Raw genomic sequence first — 24,051 nt, 5'->3', positions numbered from 1 at the left:
CCAGCACTAATGTCAGAAAGGTAGTCATGCATACAAAGCCAGGATATTGAAAAGCTATATTCCCTCAAATGTCAAGCAATGGAATAATAGTTGCAGTGGCAGAGGAAGGTTTATACGATTATTATACTGAGTAGATTCCTATACTGACTACCTATCCTGACTACCTATACTGATGACTACCTATACTGACTACCTATACTGACTACCTATACTGAATAGACTACCTATCCTGACTACCTATACTGACTACCTATACTGAGTAGACTACCTATCCTGACTACCTATACTGACTACCTATCCTGACTCCCTATACTGACTACCTATACTGAGTAGACTACCTATACTGACTACCTATACTGAATAGACTACCTATCCTGACTACCTATACTGCATAGACTACATATCCTGACTACCTATACTGACTACCTATCCTGACTACCTATACTGAATAGACTACCTATACTGACTACCTATCCTGACTACCTATACTGACTACCTATCCTGACTACCTATACTGCATAGACTACCTATCCTGACTACCTATACTGACTACCTATGCTGAGTGGACTACATATACTGACTACCTATACTGGCTACCTATACTGACTACCTATACTGACTACCTATACTGACTACCTATACTGAGTGGACTACATATACTGACTACCTATCCTGACTACCTATACTGACTACCTATCCTGACTACCTATACTGAGTAGACTACCTATCCTGACTACCTATCCTGAGTGGACTACCTGAGACATTGTTGAACAAACAAGTTATAGAAACTCTTACGGTATAGTGAATGTCTCTAAGTCAATACAACAAGTAAAATGATACTCACACATGCATTAATCAAATGTGAACTGGGAAAGACAGCAAGAGTCTGTCTCTTGCAGTAATATACACTACTTGTGTCATGTAGGGTATTGCGTATACATTCCGAGAGTAATGGCCTTTACGGAGTCATCAGCATCAGATCACATTGTCACCATGAAGAAGACAAATGGCTCATTTACGTAAAGGTATACTCAGCAATATGACAGAATCGTACACAGTTGGGTGACTTCCTGCTAACAATCAATAACAACCACAACAACAACAACAGAATTCAAAAATTTCCCAGGCTGCCAATATTGACTCATCCCAATTTGCAAGTACACCCACATGAAGAGCCAAATGTTGGGAGTCTTGGTAGATTTGAATTTAGATTTAGTTGTTGTTGGTTTCTGTGTGCAGGAAGTTTCCCCACTGTGTATGATGATGTAATTTGTCGTTTTGGTGAACTAGTCATATCAGTGGAGCAGTGTGTGGGAATCCTCAGAGCCAAACATGTAATTACCCAGTTATAGACATGAGCATTAGTCCCGTCACAGCCCTGAGGAAGTGCCAAGACTGTTATTCAGTTACTCTGTACCGGGCTACTGCTAACAGACACGGAGGCAATAAACAGGCCACTTTGTAGATTAGTATGTTTACAGGATGAGGGGGACCGCAAATAACAGCGCACAACAGAACTCAGTTCCGTGTCGCACTTGTGAGTGAGTCTCTAACATGTCGCTATCGGGAAATGCCCAGGAAAAAGTTTGAAAACCTCAACATTCTGGGTTTTCAGGGAAGTCATGTGTTTGTGACAGCATGCATCTAAAATAACAGTTGCACCCACTATATATTATAGACACAGGCCTTATAGCTAGAGGAATCTATACTATATATTATAGACACAGGCCTTATAGCTAGAGGAATCTATACTATATATTATAGACACAGGCCTTATAGCTAGATGAATCTCCACTATATATTATAGACACAGGCCTTATAGCTAGATGAATCTCCACTATATATTATAGACACAGGCCTTATAGCTAGAGGAATCTATACTATATATTATAGACACAGGCCTTATAGCTAGAGGAATCTCTACTATATATTATAGACACAGGCCTTATAGCTAGATGAATCTCCACTATATATTATAGACACAGGCCTTATAGCTAGAGGAATCTATACTATATATTATAGACACAGGCCTTATAGCTAGAGGAATCTATACTATATATTATAGACACAGGCCTTATAGCTAGAGGAATCTATACTATATATTATAGACACAGGCCTTATAGCTAGAGGAATCTATACTATATATTATAGACACAGGCCTTATAGCTAGAGGAATCTCTACTATATATTATAGACACAGGCCTTATAGCTAGAGGAATCTCTACTATATATTATAGACACAGGCCTTATAGCTAGAGGAATCTATACTATATATTATAGACACAGGCCTTATAGCTAGAGGAATCTATACTATATATTATAGACACAGGCCTTATAGCTAGATGAATCTATACTATATATTATAGACACAGGCCTTATAGCTAGATGAATCTCCACTATATATTATAGACACAGGCCTTATAGCTAGAGGAATCTATACTATATATTATAGACACAGGCCTTATAGCTAGAGGAATCTATACTATATATTATAGACACAGGCCTTATAGCTAGAGGAATCTATACTATATATTATAGACACAGGCCTTATAGCTAGATGAATCTATACTATATATTATAGACACAGGCCTTATAGCTAGAGGAATCTATACTATATATTATAGACACAGGCCTTATAGCTAGAGGAATCTATACTATATATTATAGACACAGGCCTTATAGCTAGAGGAATCTATACTATATATTATAGACACAGGCCTTATAGCTAGATGAATCTCCACTATATATTATAGACACAGGCCTTATAGCTAGAGGAATCTATACTATATATTATAGACACAGGCCTTATAGCTAGATGAATCTATACTATATATTATAGACACAGGCCTTATAGCTAGAGGAATCTATACTATATATTATAGACACAGGCCTTATAGCTAGAGGAATCTATACTATATATTATAGACACAGGCCTTATAGCTAGATGAATCTCCACTATATATTATAGACACAGGCCTTATAGCTAGATGAATCTCCACTATATATTATAGACACAGGCCTTATAGCTAGAGGAATCTATACTATATATTATAGACACAGGCCTTATAGCTAGAGGAATCTATACTATATATTATAGACACAGGCCTTATAGCTAGAGGAATCTATACTATATATTATAGACACAGGCCTTATAGCTAGAGGAATCTATACTATATATTATAGACACAGGCCTTATAGCTAGATGAATCTCCACTATATATTATAGACACAGGCCTTATAGCTAGAGGAATCTATACTATATATTATAGACACAGGCCTTATAGCTAGAGGAATCTATACTATATATTATAGACACAGGCCTTATAGCTAGAGGAATCTATACTATATATTATAGACACAGGCCTTATAGCTAGAGGAATCTATACTATATATTATAGACACAGGCCTTATAGCTAGAGGAATCTCTACTATATATTATAGACACAGGCCTTATAGCTAGAGGAATCTCTACTATATATTATAGACACAGGCCTTATAGCTAGAGGAATCTATACTATATATTATAGACACAGGCCTTATAGCTAGAGGAATCTATACTATATATTATAGACACAGGCCTTATAGCTAGAGGAATCTATACTATATATTATAGACACAGGCCTTATAGCTAGAGGAATCTATACTATATATTATAGACACAGGCCTTATAGCTAGAGGAATCTATACTATATATTATAGACACAGGCCTTATAGCTAGAGGAATCTATACTATATATTATAGACACAGGCCTTATAGCTAGAGGAATCTATACTATATATTATAGACACAGGCCTTATAGCTAGAGGAATCTATACTATATATTATAGACACAGGCCTTATAGCTAGAGGAATCTATACTATATATTATAGACACAGGCCTTATAGCTAGAGGAATCTATACTATATATTATAGACACAGGCCTTAGAGCTAGAGAATCTATACTATGATATATAGACACAGGCCTTATAGCTAGAGGAATCTATACTATATATTATAGACACAGGCCTTATAGCTAGAGGAATCTATACTATATATTATAGACACAGGCCTTATAGCTAGAGGAATCTATACTATATAGTATAGACACAGGCCTTATAGCTAGAGGAATATATACTATATATTATAGACACAGGCCTTATAGCTAGAGGAATCTATACTATATATTATAGACACAGGCCTTATAGCTAGATGAATCTATACTATATATTATAGACACAGGCCTTATAGCTAGAGGGATATCTACTATATATTATAGACACAGGCCTTACAGCTAGATGAATCTATACTATATATTATAGACACAGGCCTTATAGCTAGATGAATCTATACTATATATTATAGACACAGGCCTTATAGCTAGAGGAATCTATAATATATATTATAGACACAGGCCTTATAGCTATATGAAATCTATACTATATATTATAGACACAGGCCTTATAGCTAGATGAATCTATACTATATATTTATGACACAGGCCTTATAGCTAGGAGAATCTATACTATATATTATAGACACAGGCCTTACAGCTAGATGAATCTATACTATATATTATAGACACAGGCCTTATAGCTAGATGAATCTATACTATATATTATAGACACAGGCCTTATAGCTAGAGGAATCTATACTATATATTATAGACACAGGCCTTATAGCTAGAGGAATCTATACTATATATTTAGACACAGGCCCTTATAGCTAGAGGAATCTCCATACTATATATACTAGACACAGGCCTTATAGGCTAGAGGAATCTATAACTATATATTATAGACACAGGCCCTTATAAGCTAGAGGATATATACATCATATTATAGACACAGGCCTTATAGCTAGAGGAATCTATACTATATTATAGACACAGGCCTTATAGCTAGATGAATCTATACTAATATATATAGACACAGGCCTTTATAGGCCTAGAGGGATATCTACTATATATTATAGACACAGGCCTTACAGCTAGATGAATCTATACTATATATTATAGACACAGGCCTTATAGCTAGATGAATCTATACTATAATATATAGGACACAGGCCTTATAGGCTAGAGGAACTATACTATATATTATAGACACAGGCCCTTATAGCTAGAGAATCTATACTATATATTATAGACACAGGCCTTATAGCTAGAGGAATCTATACTATATATTTATAGACACAGGCCTTATAGCTAGAGGAATCTATACTATATATTATAGACCACAGGCCTTATAGCTAGAGGAATCTATACTATATATTATAGACACAGGCCTTATAGCTAGAGGAATCTATACTATATATTATAGACACAGGCCTTATAGCTAGAGGAATCTATACTATATATTATAGACACAGGCCTTATAGCTAGAGGAATCTATACTATATATTATAGACACAGGCCTTATAGCTAGATGAATCTCCACTATATATTATAGACACAGGCCTTATAGCTAGATGAATCTCCAGTGGCTTAAGATTGGAAGAGATGATGATGGAAACACTTTATGACGCACACAAACACACACACACAGTTTTGTATTGCTATCCTTGTGGAGACCAAATAATTGATTCCTATTCAAAATCCTATTTTCCCTAACCCCTAACCTTAAATCTAACCCTAACGTTAACCCTTAACCTAACCATAACCCTAAATGTAACCCTAAGCCTTACTTTAACTCCTAACTCCTAACCTTAACCCTAAACCTAACCGTAACCCCTAACCCCAAACTTAATTCTAACCTTAAATGTAACCCTAAACCCTAAGCCTAAAATAGCATTTTTCCTCATGGGGACTGGCAAAATGGTCCCACTTGTCAGAATTTTCCTTATTTTACTATCCTTGTGAGGACTTCTGGCACGCAAAACTATAGTAAAACAACACACACACAAACACATACACAGTTCCAGGGGTTACGTGGTGGAATGACCTCTCCAGAAGTCCAGGGGTTACATGGTGGAATGACCTCTCCAGAAGTCCAGGGGTTACATGGTGGATGACCTCTCCAGAAGTCCAGGGGTTACATGGTGGAATGACCTCTCCAGAAGTCCAGGGGTTACATGGTGGAATGACCTCTCCAGAAGTCCAGGGGTTACATGGTGGAATGACCTCTCCAGAAGTCCAGGGGTTACATGGTGGAATGACCTCTCCAGAAGTCCAGGGGTTACATGGTGGAATGATCTCTCCAGAAGTCCAGGGGTTACATGGTGGAATGACCTCTCCAGAAGTCCAGGGGTTATATGGTGGAATGAGCAGTTATGTGTTCATGAAAATGTTTTCCTGAAAAATGTGGGTTCCCTGTTGGTCTCCAACATTACAGCAATAACAGAATATGACCTTTCCTTACCTCTATCAGTAAATTGTAGGGACCCAGGAGGCGGTCTGTGGTCTGTGGTCTGTGACTGACAGGTGGTCTGTGACTGACTGGGCCTGTACTGTACTGGAAGTGAGGTGCGTGCCCTGGCAGTTGACGTGTAATTGGGCCATTACACTTGTCAGTTAGTTTGAGGGGTGGCAGGTAGCCTAGTGGTTAGAGCATTGGGCCAGTTGCTGAAAGGTTGCTAGATCAAATCCCTGAGCTGACAAGGTACAGATCTATTGTTCTTCCCTTGAAAAAGGCAGTTAATCCACAGTTCCTAGGCTGTCATTGTACTTAAGAATTTGTTCTTAACTGTTTGCCTAGTTAAATGAAATTTACATAAAAATGTTGGTACATGATGCTTTCAGCAGTACCTGACTTTAAATTCCTCACTAAGCTACCTACTTTAAATGCACTGTTCCTGCTAACATTAAAGCAAACACACAGATGTCGTTTTTGAGGTGGCCAAACAGCACAATGTCAGGCAGCAGGACCCCATGAGAGGCAGGCAGAGTAGAGTGATTGGCAGGTCCTAACAATCCAGCCAGAAGCTATTACACTGCTGTGTCATTCAGTGGTCCTGATAACGGCAGAATTAGGGAAGGAATTGGGGCACTGTTATCTCCTCCCTGGAGTTCCAGAGCCGTTAGTGAGGCCAGACTGTTAACTCCTCTCCCTGGAGTTCCAGAGCCTATAGTGAGGCCAGACTGTTAACTCCTCTCCCTGGAGTTCCAGAGCCTTTAGTGAGGCCAGACTGTTAACTCCTCTCCCTGGAGTTCCAGAGCCTTTAGTGAGGCCAGACTGTTAACTCCTCCCTGGAGTTCCAGAGCCTTTAGTGAGGCCAGACTGTTAACTCCTCTCCCTGGAGTTCTAGAGCCGTTAGTGAGGCCAGACTGTTAACTCCTCTCCCTGGAGCCCCAGAGCCTTTAGTGAGGCCAGACTGTTAACTCCTCTCCCTGGAGTTCCAGAGCCTTTAGTGAGGCCAGACTGTTATCTCCTCTCCCTGGAGCCCCAGAGCCGTTAGTGAGGCCAGACTGTTAACTCCTCTCCCTGGAGCCCCAGAGCCTTTAGTGAGGCCAGACTGTTAACTCCTCTCCCTGGAGTTCCAGAGCCTTTAGTGAGGCCAGACTGTTAACTCCTCTCCCTGGAGTTCCAGAGCCTTTAGTGAGGCCAGACTGTTAACTCCTCTCCCTGGAGTTCCAGAGCCGTTAGTGAGGCCAGACTGTTAACTCCTCTCCCTGGAGCCCCAGAGCCTTTAGTGAGTCCAGACTGTTATCTCCTCCCTGGAGCCCCAGAGCCTTTAGTGAGGCCAGACTGTTATCTCCTCTCCCTGGAGTTCCAGAGCCGTCAGTGAGGCCAGACTGTTAACTCCTCTCCCTGGAGTTCCAGAGCCTTTAGTGAGGCCAGACTGTTAACTCCTCTCCCTGGAGTTCCAGAGCCGTTAGTGAGGCCAGACTGTTAACTCCTCTCCCTGGAGTTCCAGAGACTTTAGTGAGGCCAGACTGTTAACTCCTCTCCCTGGAGTTCCAGAGCCTTTAGTGAGGCCAGACTGTTAACTCCTCTCCCTGGAGTTCCAGAGCCTTTAGTGAGGCCAGACTGTTAACTCCTCCCTGGAGTTCCAGAGCCTTTAGTGAGGCCAGACTGTTAACTCCTCTCCCTGGAGTTCTAGAGCCGTTAGTGAGACCAGACTGTTAACTCCTCTCCCTGGAGCCCCAGAGCCTTTAGTGAGGCCAGACTGTTAACTCCTCTCCCTGCAGTTCCAGAGCCTTTAGTGAGGCCAGACTGTTAACCCCTCTCCCTGGAGTTCCAGAGCCTTTAGTGAGGCCAGACTGTTATCTCCTCTCCCTGGAGTTCCAGAGCCGTCAGTGAGGCCAGACTGTTAACTCCTCTCCCTGGAGTTCCAGAGCCTTTAGTGAGGCCAGACTGTTAACTCCTCTCCCTGGAGTTCCAGAGCCGTTAGTGAGGCCAGACTGTTAACTCCTCTCCCTGCAGTTCCAGAGCCTTTAGTGAGGCCAGACTGTTAACCCCTCTCCCTGGAGTTCCAGAGCCTTTAGTGAGACCAGACTGTTAACTCCTCTCCCTGGACTTCCAGAGCCTTTAGTGAGGCCACACTGTTAACTCCTCTCCCTGGAGTTCCAGAGCCTTTAGTGAGGCCAGACTGTTAACTCCTCTCCCTGGAGTTCCAGAGCCTTTAGTGAGGCCAGACTGTTAACTCCTCTCCCTGGAGTTCCAGAGCCTTTAGTGAGGCCAGACTGTTAACTCCTCTCCCTGGAGTTCCAGAGCCTTTAGTGAGGCCAGACTGTTAACTCCTCTCCCTGGAGTTCCAGAGCCTTTAGTGAGGCCAGACTGTTAACTCCTCTACCTGGAGCCCCAGAGCCTTTAGTGAGGTCAGACTGTTAACTCCTCTCCCTGGAGTTCCAGAGCCTTTAGTGAGGCCAGACTGTTAACTCCTCTCCCTGGAGTTCCAGAGCCGTTAGTGAGGACAGACTGTTAACTTCTCTCCCTGGAGTTCCAGAGCCTTTAGTGAGGCCAGACTGTTATCTCCTCTCCCTGGAGTTCGAGAGCCTTTAGTGAGGCCAGACTGTTATCTCCTCCCTGGAGCCCCAGAGCCTTTAGTGAGTCCAGACTGTTAACTCCTCTCCCTGGAGCCCCAGAGACTTTAGTGAGCCCAGACTGTTAACTCCTCTCCCTGGAGCCCCAGAGACTTTAGTGAGGCCAGACTGTTAATTCCTCTCCCTGGAGTTCCAGAGCCTTTAGTGAGACCAGACTGTTAACTCCTCTCCCTGGAGCCCCAGAGCCTTTAGTGAGTCCAGACTGTTAACTCCTCTCCCTGGAGCCCCAGAGACTTTAGTGAGGCCAGACTGTTAACTCCTCTCCCTGGAGCCCCAGAGCCTTTAGTGAGACCAGACTGTTATCTCCTCCCTGGAGCCCCAGAGCCTTTAGTGAGGCCAGACTGTTAACTCCTCTCCCTGCAGTTCCAGAGCCTTTAGTGAGGCCAGACTGTTAACCCCTCTCCCTGGAGTTCCAGAGCCTTTAGTGAGGCCAGACTGTTATCTCCTCTCCCTGGAGTTCCAGAGCCGTCAGTGAGGCCAGACTGTTAACTCCTCTCCCTGGAGTTCCAGAGCCTTTAGTGAGGCCAGACTGTTAACTCCTCTCCCTGGAGTTCCAGAGCCGTTAGTGAGGCCAGACTGTTAACTCCTCTCCCTGCAGTTCCAGAGCCTTTAGTGAGGCCAGACTGTTAACCCCTCTCCCTGGAGTTCCAGAGCCTTTAGTGAGACCAGACTGTTAACTCCTCTCCCTGGACTTCCAGAGCCTTTAGTGAGGCCACACTGTTAACTCCTCTCCCTGGAGTTCCAGAGCCTTTAGTGAGGCCAGACTGTTAACTCCTCTCCCTGGAGTTCCAGAGCCTTTAGTGAGGCCAGACTGTTAACTCCTCTCCCTGGAGTTCCAGAGCCTTTAGTGAGGCCAGACTGTTAACTCCTCTCCCTGGAGTTCCAGAGCCTTTAGTGAGGCCAGACTGTTAACTCCTCTCCCTGGAGTTCCAGAGCCTTTAGTGAGGCCAGACTGTTAACTCCTCTCCCTGGAGCCCCAGAGCCTTTAGTGAGGTCAGACTGTTAACTCCTCTCCCTGGAGTTCCAGAGCCTTTAGTGAGGCCAGACTGTTAACTCCTCTCCCTGGAGTTCCAGAGCCGTTAGTGAGGACAGACTGTTAACTTCTCTCCCTGGAGTTCCAGAGCCTTTAGTGAGGCCAGACTGTTATCTCCTCTCCCTGGAGTTCGAGAGCCTTTAGTGAGGCCAGACTGTTATCTCCTCCCTGGAGCCCCAGAGCCTTTAGTGAGTCCAGACTGTTAACTCCTCTCCCTGGAGCCCCAGAGACTTTAGTGAGCCCAGACTGTTAACTCCTCTCCCTGGAGCCCCAGAGACTTTAGTGAGGCCAGACTGTTAACTCCTCTCCCTGGAGTTCCAGAGCCTTTAGTGAGACCAGACTGTTAACTCCTCTCCCTGGAGCCCCAGACCCTTTAGTGAGTCCAGACTGTTAACTCCTCTCCCTGGAGCCCCAGAGACTTTAGTGAGGCCAGACTGTTAACTCCTCTCCCTGGAGCCCCAGAGCCTTTAGTGAGACCAGACTGTTATCTCCTCCCTGGAGCCCCAGAGCCTTTAGTGAGGCCAGACTGTTATCTCCTCTCCCTGGAGTTCCAGAGCCGTCAGTGAGGCCAGACTGTTAACTCCTCTCCCTGGAGTTCCAGAGCCTTTAGTGAGACCAGACTGTTAACTCCTCTCCCTGGAGTTCCAGAGCCGTTAGTGAGGCCAGACTGTTAACTCCTCTCCCTGGAGTTCCAGAGACTTTAGTGAGGCCAGACTGTTAACTCCTCTCCCTGGAGTTCCAGAGCCTTTAGTGAGGCCAGACTGTTAACTCCTCTCCCTGGAGTTCCAGAGCCTTTAGTGAGGCCAGACTGTTAACTCCTCCCTGGAGTTCCAGAGCCTTTAGTGAGGCCAGACTGTTAACTCCTCTCCCTGGAGTTCTAGAGCCGTTAGTGAGACCAGACTGTTAACTCCTCTCCCTGGAGCCCCAGAGCCTTTAGTGAGGCCAGACTGTTAACTCCTCTCCCTGCAGTTCCAGAGCCTTTAGTGAGGCCAGACTGTTAACCCCTCTCCCTGGAGTTCCAGAGCCTTTAGTGAGGCCAGACTGTTATCTCCTCTCCCTGGAGTTCCAGAGCCGTCAGTGAGGCCAGACTGTTAACTCCTCTCCCTGGAGTTCCAGAGCCTTTAGTGAGGCCAGACTGTTAACTCCTCTCCCTGGAGTTCCAGAGCCGTTAGTGAGGCCAGACTGTTAACTCCTCTCCCTGCAGTTCCAGAGCCTTTAGTGAGGCCAGACTGTTAACCCCTCTCCCTGGAGTTCCAGAGCCTTTAGTGAGACCAGACTGTTAACTCCTCTCCCTGGACTTCCAGAGCCTTTAGTGAGGCCACACTGTTAACTCCTCTCCCTGGAGTTCCAGAGCCTTTAGTGAGGCCAGACTGTTAACTCCTCTCCCTGGAGTTCCAGAGCCTTTAGTGAGGCCAGACTGTTAACTCCTCTCCCTGGAGTTCCAGAGCCTTTAGTGAGGCCAGACTGTTAACTCCTCTCCCTGGAGTTCCAGAGCCTTTAGTGAGGCCAGACTGTTAACTCCTCTCCCTGGAGTTCCAGAGCCTTTAGTGAGGCCAGACTGTTAACTCCTCTCCCTGGAGCCCCAGAGCCTTTAGTGAGGTCAGACTGTTAACTCCTCTCCCTGGAGTTCCAGAGCCTTTAGTGAGGCCAGACTGTTAACTCCTCTCCCTGGAGTTCCAGAGCCGTTAGTGAGGACAGACTGTTAACTTCTCTCCCTGGAGTTCCAGAGCCTTTAGTGAGGCCAGACTGTTATCTCCTCTCCCTGGAGTTCGAGAGCCTTTAGTGAGGCCAGACTGTTATCTCCTCCCTGGAGCCCCAGAGCCTTTAGTGAGTCCAGACTGTTAACTCCTCTCCCTGGAGCCCCAGAGACTTTAGTGAGCCCAGACTGTTAACTCCTCTCCCTGGAGCCCCAGAGACTTTAGTGAGGCCAGACTGTTAACTCCTCTCCCTGGAGTTCCAGAGCCTTTAGTGAGACCAGACTGTTAACTCCTCTCCCTGGAGCCCCACAGCCTTTAGTGAGTCCAGACTGTTAACTCCTCTCCCTGGAGCCCCAGAGACTTTAGTGAGCCCAGACTGTTAACTCCTCTCCCTGGAGCCCCAGAGACTTTAGTGAGCCCAGACTGTTAACTCCTCTCCCTGGAGCCCCAGAGACTTTAGTGAGGCCAGACTGTTAACTCCTCTCCCTGGAGTTCCAGAGCCTTTAGTGAGGCCAGACTGTTAACTCCTCTCCCTGGAGTTCCAGAGCCTTTAGTGAGGCCAGACTGTTAACTCCTCTCCCTGGAGTTCCAGAGCCTTTAGTGAGGCCAGACTGTTAACTCCTCTCCCTGGAGTTCCAGAGCCTTTAGTGAGGCCAGACTGTTAACTCCTCTCCCTGGAGTTCCAGAGCCTTTAGTGAGGCCAGACTGTTAACTCCTCTCCCTGGAGTTCCAGAGCCTTTAGTGAGGCCAGACTGTTAACTCCTCTCCCTGGAGCCCCAGAGCCTTTAGTGAGGTCAGACTGTTAACTCCTCTCCCTGGAGTTCCAGAGCCTTTAGTGAGGCCAGACTGTTAACTCCTCTCCCTGGAGTTCCAGAGCCTTTAGTGAGGACAGACTGTTAACTCCTCTCCCTGGAGTTCCAGAGCCTTTAGTGAGGCCAGACTGTTAACTCCTCTCCCTGGAGTTCCAGAGCCTTTAGTGAGGCCAGACTGTTAACTCCTCTCCCTGGAGTTCCAGAGCCTTTAGTGAGGCCAGACTGTTAACTCCTCTCCCTGGAGCCCCAGAGCCTTTAGTGAGGTCAGACTGTTAACTCCTCTCCCTGGAGTTCCAGAGCCTTTAGTGAGGCCAGACTGTTAACTCCTCTCCCTGGAGTTCCAGAGCCTTTAGTGAGGCCAGACTGTTATCTCCTCTCCCTGGAGTTCGAGAGCCTTTAGTGAGGCCAGACTGTTATCTCCTCCCTGGAGCCCCAGAGCCTTTAGTGAGTCCAGACTGTTAACTCCTCTCCCTGGAGCCCCAGAGACTTTAGTGAGCCCAGACTGTTAACTCCTCTCCCTGGAGCCCCAGAGACTTTAGTGAGGCCAGACTGTTAACTCCTCTCCCTGGAGCCCCAGAGACTTTAGTGAGGCCAGACTGTTAACTCCTCTCCCTGGAGCCCCAGAGGCTTTAGTGAGGCCAGACTGTTAACTCCTCTCCCTGGAGCCCCAGAGCCGTTAGTGAGACCAGACTGTTAACTCCTCTCCCTGGAGTTCCAGAGCCTTTAGTGAGGCCAGACTGTTAACTCCTCTCCCTGGAGCCCCAGAGACTTTAGTGAGGCCAGACTGTTAACTCCTCTCCCTGGAGTTCCAGAGCCTTTAGTGAGGCCAGACTGTTAACTCCTCTCCCTGGAGCCCCAGAGCCTTTAGTGAGTCCAGACTGTTAACTCCTCTCCCTGGAGCCCCAGAGACTTTAGTGAGCCCAGACTGTTAACTCCTCTCCCTGGAGCCCCAGAGACTTTAGTGAGGCCAGACTGTTAACTCCTCTCCCTGGAGCCCCAGAGACTTTAGTGAGACCAGACTTTTACCTCCTCTCCCTGGAGCCCCAGAGCCTTTAGTGAGGCCAGACTGTTAACTCCTCTCCCTGGAGCCCCAGAGCCGTTAGTGAGGCCAGACTGTTAACTCCTCTCCCTGGAGTTCTAGAGCCTTTATTGAGGCCAGACTGTTAACTCCTCTCCCTGGAGTTCCAGAGCCTTTAGTGAGGCCAGACTGTTAACTCCTCTCCCTGGAGTTCCAGAGCCTTTAGTGAGGCCAGACTGTTAACTCCTCTCCCTGGAGCCCCAGAGCCTTTAGTGAGGCCAGACTGTTAACTCCTCTCCCTGGAGCCCCAGTGCCGTTAGTGAGGCCAGACTGTTAACTCCTCTCCCTGGAGCCCCAGAGACTTTAGTGAGGCCAGACTGTTAACTCCTCTCCCTGGAGCCCCAGAGACTTTAGTGAGGCCAGACTGTTAACTCCTCTCCCTGGAGCCCCAGAGCCTTTAGTGAGGCCAGACTGTTAACTCCTCTCCCTGGAGCCCCAGAGCCGTTAGTGAGGCCAGACTGTTAACTCCTCTCCCTGGAGCCCCAGAGACTTTAGTGAGGCCAGACTGTTAACTCCTCTCCCTGGAGTTCCAGAGCCCGTTAGTGAGGCCAGACTGTTATCTCCTCTCCCTGGAGCCCCAGAGCCTTTAGTGAGGCCAGACTGTTAACTCCTCTCCCTGGAGTTCCAGAGCCCGTTAGTGAGGCCAGACTGTTATCTCCTCTCCCTGGAGCCCCAGAGCCTTTAGTGAGGCCAGACTGTTAACTCCTCTCCCTGGAGTTCCAGAGCCTTAAGTGAGGCCAGACTGTTAACTCCTCTCCCTGGAGTTCCAGAGCCTTTAGTGAGGCCAGACTGTTAACTCCTCTCCCTGGAGTTCCAGAGTCTTTAGTGAGGCCAGACTGAATTCAAAATGGATTCAATATATTTTTTTGTGTCCCCCATCTAAACAAAATACCCCATAATGACATGTTTTATAAATGTGTGCTAATTTATTAAAAAATGAAATGCATAAATATCTAATTTACATAAGTATTCACACCCCTGTGTCAATACACGTTAGATTCACCTTTGGCAGAGATTACAGCTGTGAGTGTTTCTGGGTAAGTCTCTAAGAGCTTTGCACACCTGGATTGTACAATACTGTATTTGCTCATTATTCTTTAAACAATTCTTCAAGCTCTGTCAAGTTGGTTGTTGATCATTGCTAGACAGCCATTTTCAAGTCTTGCCAAAGATTTTCAAGGCAATTTAAGTCAAAGCTTTAACTAGGCCACTCAGGAACATTCAATGTTGTATTGGTAAGCAACTCCATTGTATATTTGTCCTTGTGTTTTATGTTATTGTCCTACTGAATTTGTCTCCCGGTGTCTGTTGGAAAGCAGACTGAACCAGGTTTTCCTCTAGGATTTTGCCTGTGCTTAGCTCTACTACATAATTTTTTTGCCTAAAAAAACTCCATAGTCCTTGCTGATGACAAGTATACCCATAACATGATGCAGCCACCACCATGCTTGAAAATATGAAGGGTGGTTCTCAGTGATGTGCTGTGTTGGATTTACCCCAAACATAACCCTTTGTATTCAGGACCAAAATGTAATTTCTTTGTCACAGTTCTTTTAATATAACTTTAGTGCTTTGTTGCAAACAGGATGCACGTTTTGGAGTATTTTGATTTGGAGTATAGTTTTCTCCAATCACAGCCATTAAACTCTGTAATTGTTTTAAAGTCACCATTGGCCTCATGTTGAAATCCCTGAGCGGTTTCCTTCCTCTTCAGCAACTGAGTTACCCCATCCAAAGTGTAACTAATAACTGCACCATGCTCAAAAGGATATTCTTTTTTTTTACCCATTTAAATAAAGGTTACAAAAATGTTAAAAATAAAGTGGAATTATGTTTTTAGAAATGTTTACAATTGAATTGAAAATGTCTTGAGTCAATAAGTATTCAACCCTTTTGTTATGGAAAGCCTAAATAAGTTCAGGAGTAAAAATGTGCTTAACAAGTCATATAGTAAGTTGCATGGACCCACTCTTTGTGCAATAATAGTGGTTAACATGATTTCTGAATCACTACCTCATCTCTGTACTCCACACACACAATTATCTGTAAGGTCCCTCAGTCGAGCAGTGAATTTCAAGCACAGATTCAACCACAAAGACTAGGGAGGTTTTCCAATGATTCGTAAAGAAGGGCACCTATTGGTAACTAGGCAGCCATTTTGACGTTATGGGGTATTGTGTGTAGGCCAGTGACACAACATCTACATTGAATCCATTTTGAATTCCGGCTGTAACACAACAACATGTGAAAAAAGTCAAGGGGTGTGAATACTTTATGAAGGCACTGTATGTATCACGATTCTCCCGATTCTATATGTATTGTGATTAAATACTGTGATTTTATTGCGATTCGATGTTCCAAACGTCTTGCTCACCATATGTCTGCTGCAGAGAGACAAGAGAGAGAGCCATGAGAAAACAAGTTTTGATCAGTCATGGTGCTGAAAACAAAAAGAAGATGGAAGGAAAAATACTGGAGTTTTGGTGCAGGTACAGCCAGCTAGCGCAAAAACAATAAAATGCAATATTGTCAAAACAATACAATATATTGTCATAAATAATATCCTGCTATCAAATCAAATCAAATCGAATTTTATTAGTCACATGCGCCGAATACAACCAGGTGTAGGTAGACCTTACAATGAAATGCTTACTTACGAGCCCCTAACCAACAACGCAGTTAAAATATATATATATAATATGGATAAGAATAAGAAATAAAAGTAACAAGTAATTAAAGAGTAGCAGTAAAATAACAATAACGAGACAATATACAGGGGTGTACTGGTACAGAGTCAATGTGGAGGCTATATACAGGGGGTACCGGTACAGAGTCAATGTGGAGGCTATATACAGGGGGTATTGGTACAGAGTCAATGTGGAGGCTATATACAGGGGTACCGGTACAGAGTCAATGTGGAGGCTATATACAGGGGGTACCGGTACAGAGTCAATGTGGAGGCTATATACAGGGGTACCGGTACAGAGTCAATGTGGAGGCTATATACAGGGGGTACCGGTACAGAGTCAATGTGGAGACTATATACAGGGGGTACCGGTACAGAGTCAATGTGGAGGTTATATACAGGGTGTTACGGTACAGAGTCAATGTGGAGGCTATATACAGGGGGTATCGGTACAGAGTCAATGTGGAGGTTATATACAGGGTGTTACGGTACAGAGTCAATGTGGAGGCTATATACAGGGGGTACCGGTACAGAGTCAATGTGGAGGCTATATACAGGGGGTACCGGTACAGAGTCAATGTGGAGGCCATATACAGGGTGTTACGGTACAGAGTCAATGTGGAGGCTATATACAGGGGGTACCGGTACAGAGTCAATGTGGAGGCTATATACAGGGGGTACCGGTACAGAGTCAATGTGGAGGTTATATACAGGGGGTACCGGTACAGAGTCAATGTGGAGGTTATATACAGGGGGTACCGGTACAGAGTCAATGTGGAGGCTATATACAGGGGGTACCGGTACAGAGTCAATGTGGAGGCTATATACAGGGGGTACCGGTACAGAGTCAATGTGGAGGCTATATACAAGGGGTACCGGTACAGAGTCAATGTGGAGGCTATATACAGGGGTGTACTGGTACAGAGTCAATGTGGAGGCTATATACAGGGGGTACCGGTACAGAGTCAATGTGGAGGCTATATACAGGGGGTACCGGTACAGAGTCAATGTGGAGGCTATATACAGGGGGTACCGGTACAGAGTCAATGTGGAGGCTATATACAGGGGTGTACTGGTACAGAGTCAATGTGGAGGCTATATACAGGGGGTATTGGTACAGAGTCAATGTGGAGGCTATATACAGGGGGTATTGGTACAGAGTCAATGTGGAGGCTATATACAGGGGGTATTGGTACAGAGTCAATGTGGAGGCTAAATACAGGGGGTATTGGTACAGAGTCAATGTGGAGGCTATATACAGGGGGTATTGGTACAGAGTCAATGTGGAGGCTATATACAGGGGTGTACTGGTACAGAGTCAATGTGGAGGCTATATACAGGGGTACTGGTACAGAGTCAATGTGGAGGCTATATACAGGGGGTATCGGTACAGAGTCAATGTGGGGGCTATATACAGGGGGTATCGGTACAGAGTCAATGTGGGGGCTATATACAGGGGTGTACTGGTACAGAGTCAATGTGGAGGCTATATACAGGGGGTATTGGTACAGAGTCAATGTGGAGGCTATATACAGGGGTGTACTGGTACAGAGTCAATGTGGAGGCTAAATACAGGGGGTACTGGTACAGAGTCAATGTGGAGGCTATATACAGGGGGTATCGGTACAGAGTCAATGTGGAGGCTATATACAGGGGGTACCGGTACAAAGTCAATGTGGAGGCTATATACAGGGGGTACCAGTACAGAGTCATTGTGGAGGCTATATACAGGGTGTTACGGTACAGAGTCAATGTGGAGGCTATATACAGGGTGTTACAGTACAGAGTCAATGTGGAGGCTATATACAGGGGGTACCGGTACAGAGTCAATGTGTGGGGGCCACCGGTTAGTTCAGGTAATATGTACATGTAGGTAGAGTTATTAAGTGACTATGCATAGATGATAACAACAGAGAGTAGCAGTGGTATAAAAGAGGGGGCAATGCAAATGTAACTATATTGATTTTTACCCCCATCACTACTTTCCTCCCTCTCATACAGTATCCCCCTTATCCCTCAGTCTCCCCTCACTGAACCCCCTCTGATACCGGCAGGTCTATACAGCCGGACAGAGAGAAAGGACAGCAATACTCCCTTGGGAAGAGTCATTCCCAGAGAAATTCCCATGAATGACAGGGGGGCATGTTGCTAGAGCAACAGAGGATAAATCAGATAAACAAAACAGAGAGCACACACACACACACACAGAGTGTTGTTTTGGTAGGATTACAGTGACATTTTGAACCAGCTGTGTATCCATTTGAGTTCATGGAGAGGAGGTCTATCATTCTGTCTCAGATGCTGTGCAAACATACAAACACAGCCTTGATGTGTTGTGAATCCTGGAAGTTGCTATAGACTACTACAGCAGCAACCCCATAGCCTCCTCCTGTTCACCAATGTCCTTCAGCAGGGTTCACTACCCTCATTGACCCTGTCAATCAAGTCTTCTATTCAGTGTGAGTTCAAGACCCACACAATGAGGTTGGAATAATACTGTGAAATTGTGAAAATTATGATAATGCCCTTTTAGTGTGAAAGCTGTTGGAAATTTCAACCTGTTTTGGTGGGATGGAGTTTTTGCCTTCTATGGTGACATCACCATGCGGTAAATTAGTTAATAGACCAATAAGAAAGAGAGTTCCAAACCTCTCTGCCAATAACAGCTAGTTTTCAGTTTTCACTCAGAACACTCCGACAGTCCTACAAAATTCTAAAAACAGCTGCATTGGACCTTTAAAGAGGGTCCTTTAGACCTTAACAGCAGTCTCCATCAGAGGCCACAAATCATTCACTCAAGGCTAAAAGTCCCAAACAGAGCCTTCAGTCGACAGAGAGAGAAAAATCTGAGAGGAAGAGAGAAAATGAGGGGTGGAGAGAGAGAGGGAGAGATTATTTTTTTCTTTGCCCTCCTCTTCCCCCTCCTCCTCCTCCTACCACTGATACTCCTTCTCCTCTAGCTCCCCCCCTCTTACTCCTCCTCCTCCCCCTCCAGCTCCTCCTCCCCTTCCTCCTCCTCCCGCTCCTTCTCCCCCCAATCCTCCTCCTCTTCCTCCTCTTACCATTCCTCCTCGTCCAGCTCCTCATCCAGGTCCCCCTCCCCTCCTCTTCCTCCTCCTCCCCTTCCTACTCTTCCTCCTCCTTTTTCCTCACCTCTAATAATGACATCTAAACACTAAAGTGCTGCTGCTGTGTTTTTCACCTCCGACTCTTCTTCCCTTCACTCGTTACAGCCTGTTAATTATGGGTTTGGTCTTTCTTCTTCGTTGCTTCTGTTGGCCTCATCATGTGGCTGCTGGGTTAAGTAGCTTATTAAATCCTGTGGGGTGGTGTGAACCTTTAGCATTCCTGCTGAGATCAGTGCCCCCTGTGCAACCCTAGATCCTGACCCCACTAACACAATGGCTATTCTTCTTTCTGTTCCTCTTTGTGGTAATTAAGACTTTACCAAGGGTGTGTGTGTGTGTGTGTGTGTGTGTGTGTGTGTGTGTGTGTGTGTGTGTGTGTGTGTGTGTGTGTGTGTGTGTGTGTGTGTGTGTGTGTGTGTGTGTAAAAGACTGAGGTAAGTGAATGTTATAAGTAGTGGGAGAGGATGATCCTGCGTAAAGTAGGGTAAATATTGCTCACTCAGAGGGAGAGAGTTTTGGACTCGTTAGTAAGGCTTATCACACGCTCAGGGCTTTCTGCTTTAATTGGTGTTTTTCATCTTTGAGGAAGAATGGGGATGGATCATCCTGTCACTGGTGGGCCCAAGGCCATCTTTACATCACCGAGCCTCCCAAGTCAACTCTGCACTTTAAGAAGTAATCTAAAGCTTGACTTACAGCCCTGTTATTGTGTCAGTGTTTCTCTCGCCATGACGTCTGTATCAGACCATCCCTAGAGGAGTTGCCAACAACCTTATCCAGGATATCGCTTGTTCAACCTAGCTTCCTTTTCCGCTGAAAACCGGATGTGGGAACTCTGCTCAGGAGTTTTATTTTACGTCTGCAACGTTAGTATCAGACAGACAATGACACTCATTCTCCTCTCAAGTGGAAGAATCCAACATACACCATAAACACAACAGTATGTGGACAACTGCTCAAATTAGTGGATTCGGCTATTTCAGCCACACCCGTTACTACTGACAGCTGTATAAAATCGAGCACACTGCCAATCTCTATAGACAAACAGTAGAATGGCCTTACTGAAGAGCTCAGTGACTTTCAACGTGGCACCGTCATAGGATGCCACCTTTCCAACAAGTCAGTTTGTCAAAATCATATGTCCTCAGATGTACTACTGAGTGCCTAACTACCTCTGGAAGCAACTTCAGCACAAGAACTGTTCGTCTGGAGCTTCATGGGTCTCCATGGCCGAGCAGCCGCACACAAGCCTAAGATCACCATGCGCAACGCCAAGCATCGGCTAGAGTGGTGTAAACGCATTCTCTGGTGTGATGAATCACACTTCACCATCTGGCAGTCCGACGGAGGAATATTGGTTTGGCGGATGTCAGGAGAACACTACCTGCCCAAATGCATAGTGCCAACTGTAAAGTTTGGTGGAGGAGGAATAATGGTCTGGGGCTGTTTTTCATGGTTCAGGCTTGGCCCCTTAGTTCCAGTGAAGGGAAATCTTAACGCTACAGCATACAAATGCTGAATGAATGAATGTATGGAAGCAAGTCCCTGCAGCAATGTTCCAACATCTAGTGGAAAGCCTTCCCAGAAGAGTGGAGGCTGTAAAAGCAGCAAAGGGGGACCAACTCCATATTAATGCCCATGATTTTGGAATGAGATGTTGATCATGTAGTGTACATTTGTTTACTGCTGGTGTCTTGGGACAATTCTGTTTAGTTTTATCTCAAATGTTTATAGACTCACCAGATATGGAACCTATAGGATTTTTATTTTAACCTTTATTTAACTAGGCACAAATTCTTATTTTCAATGATGGCATACGGGGGAACAGTGGGTTAACTGCCTTGTTCAGGGGCAGAACAACAGATTTTTACCTTGTCAGCTCGGGGATTTGATCCAGCAACCTTTCAGTTACTGGCCCAACGCTCCAACCACTAGGCTACCTGCTGCCCCATTTGCCATTAGTCCTGTTAGTCAGTGATGGTCCTCTCTCTCTACTGATCACCAGTGGTTAGTCCTGTTAGTCAGTGATGGTCCTCTCTCTCTACTGATCACCAGTGGTTAGTCCTGTTAGTCAGTGATGGTCCTCTCTCTCTACTGATCACCAGTGGTTAGTCCTGTTAGTCAGTGATGGTCCTCTCTCTCTACTGATCACCAGTGGTTAGTCCTGTTAGTCAGTGATGGTCCTCTCTCTCTACTGATCACCAGTGGTTAGTCAGTGATGGTCCTCTCTCTCTACTGATCACCAGTGGTTAGTCCTGTTAGTCAGTGATGGTCCTCTCTCTCTACTGATCACCAGTGGTTAGTCCTGTTAGTCAGTGATGGTCCTCTCTCTCTACTGATCACCAGTGGTTAGTCCTGTTAGTCAGTGATGGTCCTCTCTCTCTACTGATCACCAGTGGTTAGTCCTGTTAGTCAGTGATGGTTCTCTCTCTCTGCTGATCACCAGTGGTTAGTCAGTGATGGTCCTCTCTCTCTACTGATCACCAGTGGTTAGTCAGTGATGGTCCTCTCTCTCTACTGATCACCAGTGGTTAGTCCTGTTAGTCAGTGATGGTCCTCTCTCTCTACTGATCACCTACCTACCTGTGGTCACTGGTCAGGTGATGACTCACACCCGTTACCATGGTTTCACGCTTGGGCGTAGGCTGCAATGTTGACTAAGGTCTGTCCTCACCGAGGCCTGAACCCACTTCCATTCAGAGACGTAACACTGGTCTGGGTCTGGTCTGGGTCTGGTCTGGGTCTTTGCACCACAACCATGAATCAAAGGAAGAGGCGTTACTGAAAGGGCATTGTGGTGTGTGGTTGTCTCCAGAAACACATATTTAATGTGTTGTTGGAATTTGTAATATTGAATTGAAGTGCTGATGTAAAGCTGTGAAAGAGTGTGGTTTATTTCAGTGATTTCTCGGTTTATTTGTCTTTTCTGTCTTGCAGAGTGATGACGTCTTGGGTTGGTGTGAGAGCCACCGGAGGTGTTCACAGGTAAGAAAACACCTGTAGAATAGGTTTCTGTATCCAAGTGTGTGTGTGTGCCAGTGTGTGTGTTTGCCAGTGTGTGTTTGCCAGTGTGTGTATGCCAGTGTGTGCGCGCCTGTGTGTGTGTGCCAGTGTGTGTGTGCGCCAGTGTGTGTGTGTGTGTGTGCCAGTGTGTGTGTATGTGTGCGCCAGTGTGTGTGTGTGTGTGTGCGCCAGTGTGTGTGTGTGCCAGTGTGTGTGTGTGTGTGTGCCAGTGTGTGTGTGTGTGTGTGTGTGTGCACCAGTGTGTGTGTATCTCCTGCTCACTTCGCCTCGTCCCCACTCATGCCTGACGATGTGTATTATGTCTTGTTCCAAATTCAACTTCACTCCATGCAATGGCCAGAGGTCAGAGGTCACTGTCTTTATCTGATCCACACATCCACCATGCACACTGCACACAGCAGGTAGGCTACTGTACTGTACTGTACTGTACACACACACACACACACACACACACACACACACACACAGAGACTCACTCATGCAGCTGTGTTCCCTCCCTCAGGTCAAGGTTTGGGTCAGGGACCTCTCTTCTCCTCCCTCTCTTCCCTCCCTCTCTCCCCTCCCTAGTCCCCTCCCTCCCTCTCTCCCCTCCCTCCCTCTCTCCCCTCCCTAGTCCCCTCCCTCTCTCCACTCCCTAGTCCCCTCCCTCACTCTCTCCCCTCCCTCCCTCTCTCCCCTCCCTCCCTCTCTCCCCTCCCTAGTCCCCTCCCTCCCTCTCTCCCCTCCCTCCCTGTCTCCCCTCCCTCCCTCTCTCCCCTCCCTCTCACCTCCCTCTCTTCCCTCCCTCTCTCCCCTCCCTAGTCCCCTCCCTCTCTCCCCTCCCTAGTCCCCTCCCTCTCCCTCTCCCCTCCCTCTCTCCCTTCCCTCTCCCCTCCCTCTCTCCTCCCTCTCTCCCCTCTCTCTCTCCTCCCTCTCTCCCCTCCCTCCCTCTCTCCCCTCCCTCCCTGTCTCCCCTCCCTCCCTCTCTCCCCTCCCTCTCACCTCCCTCTCTTCCCTCCCTCTCTCCCCTCCCTAGTCCCCTCCCTCTCCCCTCCCTCTCTACCCTCCCTCTCTCCTCCCTCTCTCCCCTCCCTCTCCCCTCCCTCTCTCCCCTCCATCTCCCCTCCCTAGTCCCCTCCCTCTCCCCTCCCTCTCTCCCCTCCATCTCCCTCCCTAGTCCCCTCCCTCTCCCCTCCCTAGTCCCCTCCCTCTCCCCTCCCTCTCTCCCCTCCATCTCCCCTCCCTAGTCCCCTCCCTCTCTCCCCTCCCTCTCTCCCCTCCATCTCCCCTCCCTCTCCCCTCCCTCTCTACCCTCCCTCTCTCCTCCCTCTCTCCCCTCCCTCTCTCCCCTCCCTAGTCCCCTCCCTAGTCCCCTCCCTCTCCCCTCCCTCTCTCCCCTCCCTCCCTCTCTCCCCTCCCTCTCCCCTCCCACTCTCCCCTCCCTCTCTTCCCTCCCTAGTCCCCTCCCTCTCCCCTCCCTCTCACCTCCCTCTCTCCCCTCCCTAGTCGCCTCCCTACCTCTCTCCCCTCCCTCTCTCTCCTCCCTCTCTGCCCTCCCTAGTCCCCTCCCTCTCACCTCCCTCTCACCTCCCTCTCACCCCTCCCTAGTACCCTCCCTCTCCCTCGCTCCTCCCTCGCTCCTCCCTCTCTCCT

At 46.6% G+C, this 24,051-nt stretch overlaps 1 protein-coding gene across 1 annotated transcript in view; it reads left to right on the top strand.

Annotated features, from left to right (window-relative positions):
- The window catches only part of anos1b (anosmin 1b), a 146,763-nt gene that overhangs the window by 24,823 nt on the left and 97,889 nt on the right, over positions 1-24,051 (top strand). The window contains exon 2 of the mRNA XM_029708159.1: positions 22,333-22,380. Within this exon, the coding sequence (XP_029564019.1) occupies positions 22,333-22,380 (48 nt within the window). The remainder of the gene's footprint in view (positions 1-22,332; positions 22,381-24,051) is intronic.

This window comes from Salmo trutta, chromosome 22 (assembly GCF_901001165.1).
Source record: "Salmo trutta chromosome 22, fSalTru1.1, whole genome shotgun sequence".
NCBI classification, from domain to species: Eukaryota; Metazoa; Chordata; class Actinopteri; order Salmoniformes; family Salmonidae; genus Salmo; species Salmo trutta.
Note: the sequence above shows the minus strand (reverse complement) of the source record. Positions and strands in the feature narration are given on the sequence as shown.